Source organism: Monopterus albus, unplaced genomic scaffold (assembly GCF_001952655.1).
Source record: "Monopterus albus unplaced genomic scaffold, M_albus_1.0 scaffold38.1, whole genome shotgun sequence".
Classification (NCBI taxonomy): domain Eukaryota; kingdom Metazoa; phylum Chordata; class Actinopteri; order Synbranchiformes; family Synbranchidae; genus Monopterus; species Monopterus albus.
In genome coordinates, this window is record NW_018127918.1 from 1181729 (window position 1) to 1187251 (window position 5523).

General features: G+C 42.9%; 1 protein-coding gene across 1 annotated transcript in view; it reads left to right on the forward strand.

The window, feature by feature from the left end:
* LOC109959306 (glucose-6-phosphate exchanger SLC37A2-like) overlaps positions 1–5523 on the forward strand; it is a 16133-nt gene that overhangs the window by 5726 nt on the left and 4884 nt on the right. The window contains exons 2-9 of the mRNA XM_020598539.1: positions 71–152; positions 664–754; positions 2007–2085; positions 2156–2291; positions 2820–2896; positions 4120–4286; positions 4747–4784; positions 4867–5016. Of these exons, the coding sequence (XP_020454195.1) occupies positions 71–152; positions 664–754; positions 2007–2085; positions 2156–2291; positions 2820–2896; positions 4120–4286; positions 4747–4784; positions 4867–5016 (820 nt within the window). The remainder of the gene's footprint in view (positions 1–70; positions 153–663; positions 755–2006; positions 2086–2155; positions 2292–2819; positions 2897–4119; positions 4287–4746; positions 4785–4866; positions 5017–5523) is intronic.

Here is a 5523-nt window from a genome sequence, read left to right on the forward strand (position 1 = left end):
AGGTGCATCTGAAATGTAGTGCAGTATAACTTAGTAATAATATGGAAATACTCATACTTATCTTCTGCAGGTATCGCGGTTTCATTCTTCTCCTCACCTTCCTCATCTACACAACCTACCATCTGTCACGGAAACCTATCAGCATTGTTAAGGTAACTGGGACAATTCAGTTTCAGTTTTCTGTATTCTATACAGTTTGTACAGGGTTGAATGCTCCCTGTAAGATGCTCTCTGGGGCTCCTTCATATGAGTTTGGAAGTCATAAAGAGAAACTGCTGGAACATCTTTACTTGAACAAAAGAGGATCTAAGGTGAAATAAAACAGAATCACAGAATCCCAGCTTCAGTTACCTTCAGTCAAACAAGAGCTCATGTTTCCACTCCTCCCCATCAAATATTTATAAGCAGGGATTGCAAAGGAGATAAATTAATGGATAGACACATGAAGTATATGTTTTGTACATTGGAAAAGACACATTTTTACTCAGATGCATTCACAATTCCTGTATCCTGTATTTAATAATACAAATATCCACTATAAAAATAGACCAATGACTTTATGACAGCTGAGTTTAGCACTTTCCCTTATTTGCCTTTAGCCCCTCTAGTACTGTTGTGTTAATTTCATCTGCTTCTTTCTGTTTTTTTCTCCCTGATACTCAGAGTGAACTGCACAGAAACTGTTCCACAGTCATTCAGCCAGTCGAGCTTAACATAACCAATAATGCTACCTGGTGTGACTGGGCACCCTTTGGTAAGTCCTATACTCATTGTCATACAGGATACAGTCAACTTGAACACCTCACTAATTATTAGATGAGTCATTCCAGAACCTGTAGAGATTTGACCCTGCAATTTTAAGCCTTTATCATAACCAAACATAACATATTTTGTTTTGTAGAATGAAGGATATGATTGACCTGCAATAAAACATATTTTGCTAGTTCAAGCATTGTTTGTTTTTTTTTTTGTTTGTTTGTTTTTTTTACGTACATTAAGATATCAGATTTGGTTTGTTGTACCCATAGATGTATTTGTTTCACCCCACCAGAGGACAGTAGGTGAACCGTTCTGCGATGGGTGGAATGTGACTGGGCAGAAAAAAATCAAAGCACTATGATCAAAATTCTTTCAGCTAAATGAAAAATTAATGTTTTATGCAAATCCATTTAGCAAATTTCAGAAAAAATTGTTTTCCCCATGTTTTTGTTCCAAAAAATGTTCCAGAAAATCCAGTCACACCAGCATTTGAATTTGTCTTCTTCAAACCCTTAAATGATTTCATTTCCTTTTAGTGATGTTACTTAATCACCACCTTATCGTGGTGGAGAGGTTTGTGTGTCCCAATGATCCTGGGAGCTGTGTTGTCTGGGGCATTAGCCTCTGGTAGGACCTCCCAAGGCAAACTGGTTCCAGGGGAGGGGCCAGACTAAGAGCAATTCAAAAACCCTAATGAAAATGGCAACTTCAAGTCGCGCTACCTCACCGGGATTAGGGAAACAGGGGCACCCTGCTGGAGCCAGACCTGGGAGGTTTGGTGGATGGGCCTTGGCCCATGGGGCCCGGTTGGGCACAGCCTGATGGAATGACATAGTGCCACCACCCTGTTGGCCCACCACCTGCAGGGAAAAGAAATGGGGTCGGGTGTAGTGCAAGTCGGGCAGCAGGCTAGGTCGGGTACCTGAGCATGTTGATCCCTGCCTGCCTAGGCTAGGTCTAGGAACATGGAATGTCACCTCTCTGGTGGGGAAGGAGCTGGAGCTTGTGCAGGAGGTGGAATGATACCAACTAGAGATAGCTGGGCTTACCTCCACACATAGTTCTGGCTCTGGAACCAAACGCCTGGAGAGGGGTTGGACTCTATCCTTTGCCAGAGTTGCCCAGCGTGAGAAGCACCAGGCCGACGTGGGGATACTCACACATCGGTCTTTGGATAACTGGAGTGAAAGTTGTGTAGTGTTCAGTGGTTTGAAAGAAACTAATAGTTTTATCTGTTATCTCTGTAGACCGGAAGAACTATGAGACACTGTTTGGGGTCTTGGATAACTGCTTCCTGGTTGCCTATGCAATCGGCATGTTTTTCAGGTTCGTATGTGCTGTTACTGGCAGACGTGATGTTTTTGTTTGTGTTATAACCATTTTCTTATGTTCACAGTGGGATATTTGGTGAACGCCTGCCCCTGCGGTATTACCTGACTGCTGGGATGCTGATGTCTGGATTGTTCACATCTTTGTTTGGCCTCGGTTTCTACTGGAACATCCACTCATTGTGGTACTATGCCTTCATCCAGGTAAAACACAACAACACAAACCTCTGCACTTTCTTTTGCCCCTGACTGGTTGAAAACATAGGAGGCAACTCATTGTCAAAAGACCTCAACTGGAGTTTAATTTCACTTCACATTTTGTTTAAAGTTCTTTTGACCAGTTATAACCACACACATACTCTGAAAATCAGTGTGCTGCTGAAACACAGTCAGATTTTAGTCATGTAAGAGTTAGATAACCTCACAAACAACTCCTTCCCCCGGTACAGGTGTGATCACAGTGTGCTCCATCAGTGAGTACAGAACTTATCATCAACTCTTCCTGGCTTTATGTCAGGCTTTATTCACACATGACTCTGAGCTGCATCACATGACTGCAGTCATGTGTCTGAGCTTATATAAGTTTGGTATGGGAACCTTGATAAGCTCTGCACACTTGTCTCCTTTCCCCTGCTTTTTTATGTAGTCTGTAAGGTTGTTCCAGGGTTATGAGGCTTCAGTGCATTAAGTTCACACACATTGTCTTCTCCCTCTGTTTGCCTCACTCTGCAGGTCATGAACGGGCTGGTGCAGACCACCGGCTGGCCATCAGTGGTGGCTTGTGTTGGGAACTGGTTTGGAAAGGGGAAGTGAGTACCAGGGTATAATCCTGCTAAACAGGCAGTACCAAGTCATTTTCACACACGAACCCCAGACTATGTATGCGGAATCAGGCCCAGACTTTGTCCAGAGTTGCCTTTTCACACATGTAGCACACAACAGGACACACTAGTCCATGTCAGAGGTGTTCTCACCTACTGGAAATACTCCATTTGGTTTATGCGAGTGGGGATGCCTGGGTAGAGCACGCACAAGGGTTAGGGCCATTCTTTAAATATGTCTGATGATTCTGGTGCCAGCTCTTAACAACAGAAGTTCCCAAATCGTGTCATGTCTCCGATCATATATTTTTGTTGGTATCTTCTCTGTAAATGAATGTTTTTCTTCACCATTGGGTGTTTGTATACTTCCGGTCAACATGCCCACCTGTTCTGTGTAAATAATCCAGACTATACACTGCTGTTTTCTCACATGAGCTCACTGTGGCTCACTTGGACATTACACAGACTTTGTACTAGGGAGCCACCCTTTCATTCTGACCCCTCTAAATCACAACACACATTGCAATGCACACTGCCTGACTATTTACAGGTTTCAGAAAAATATCAAATGCCTTCCAAACAAAACCTGTCCAGCCACACAGCCACACCAGTGTTAATTCTGGTTTTACTTCTTGCAACATCAAACTTCTTTTTAGTTGTATCTCTTAAATACAGTTGTTGTTTGTGACTGAAAACTGCTGTTGGTACCTTCTCTGCCATAGCTTGCTAGCTTTAGCTATAGAACAGAGCGGTAACATGGAGTTCGCAGTGAGTACAAGGGCAGAGTGTATGCAAGTAGGAAGTAGGATAACAGGCAGGTAGGCCATCCAGTGGTTTTACTTGGGTTTAGTAAAATTACTGGTCAGGCTTCTTTCAGCTCTGCTGCTGCCACAGATGACAGATTCTTTTCTTTTCATTGTCAGTGCATTTAATGTATTCATTGCCATTGGGATGAAAAGAGAAATTCAAGAAATGTAACAAAAAATGCCTCTGAAAGGAATTGCCAACTCTACGCTTAAGTCTGACTTAAGTCAATTCATGTGACTCAAGTCCTCCACCACTGATATATGTACTGTGGCAGATTACAAAGGGTGTAAAAGTCTTTTCAAGAGCTTTGAAAGTGAAGCAGTACCTTTAATTCACCTATAGTAGAAGCAGCAGTGTAAAGACAGCTGTTCACATCTTTCATGTGCTTGTGTTTTGATCACCAGGCGTGGGTTCATTATGGGTGTGTGGAACTCCCACACTTCAGTGGGAAACATCTTGGGCTCACTCATCGCAGGGGTCTTTGTCTCCACAGCGTGGGGAATGTCCTTCATCGTCCCTGGCCTCATCATCGCCTCTACTGGGATCCTGTGCTTCCTTTTCTTGGTTGAAAGTCAGTTTCTGTTCATTAGAGAAACCTACACACAGTGTCCTTTCACAAAGGCATGAGGTTTTGGATTATACCATGAAGTCAGAGTTAGGAGCATAGCTGCAATCTACTCACCTTTCAACAAAATTTTCCAGTTTGACTAAAAGATATGGCACCTTCATGATTCGTATGGTACTGAAGAGTCTGTTTATTTGGGACATAGAGGGGAGTCCTTGCTTCTATGTTGGCATACCTGCACTTGGTGCAGAATTGTGATTGGCCTCAGGCAAATTGTTTCTGTGTGCTGTAACTTTAAATGTGAGCTACACCACCATGACCTCCTGTAACGTCAGCTGAATGTGCCATGTATCATGTCATGTTTAAGACCCTAACCCTAACCCTAACCCCCCTAACCCTTGTCAAACCTAAATGTTGCTTGTAGGTTTTAATTTCTGAATCCCATTTTTTCCTCTCTCTTATTCAGAACCTGAAGATGTTAACTGCACACCTCCTGAGCACCATGTGAGTTCTTCACCGAAACATTCATTTATCTAATTCATCTATAACAAGGCATCTTGAAATCATCCATGTCTTTGTGTGTTAGAGTGACCAGAAGAGTGGTGAGACAAAGCCTCAGTTGCAGGACTCGCCCCACATGGATGGAGCCATCAATGGCGCCATCGCCACTGAGTCTCAGGAAATTACTGAGGAGCAGACCGAGGCCATTAGCTTCTGTGGAGCTCTCAGAATACCTGTGAGTAAGAACAAGAGTTTTTAACCATGGAAATATCTGGCTCGTTGGATTTGGGTTGAAAGTGCTGAATTTGAAACAGCTCATTCTCAACTCAACAAGTTCAAGTTGGAATTAATTTAAGATGTATTGTATATTCTGAATTTGAATGTATATACAGTTTTAAAAGTACAAAGCCACCATGTGTAAGATTTGAAAAATTGTTCAAGTTGGCATCCTCTGGTGTTGGTATCAGGTACAGATATGGCACAGGGATTGTCAAACAAGCATTGTTTTGTGATTGGTGCTGAAACCCAAGTATCATATTGTCACTGGTGTGAGATGGTTTCCAGCCTCACTTCTGTCATGTCAAACTGTAGCATTAAATGGGTTTGCTTTTCCTATGTCCTTGGCTGTGTGTCTCAGAAAGTTCATAGTAAATTGTAGCAGTGTCCATCCATTCATCCATTTTCTTCCGCTTATCCGGGGCCGGGTCGCGGGGGCAGCAGTCTAAGCAAAGATGCCCAGACC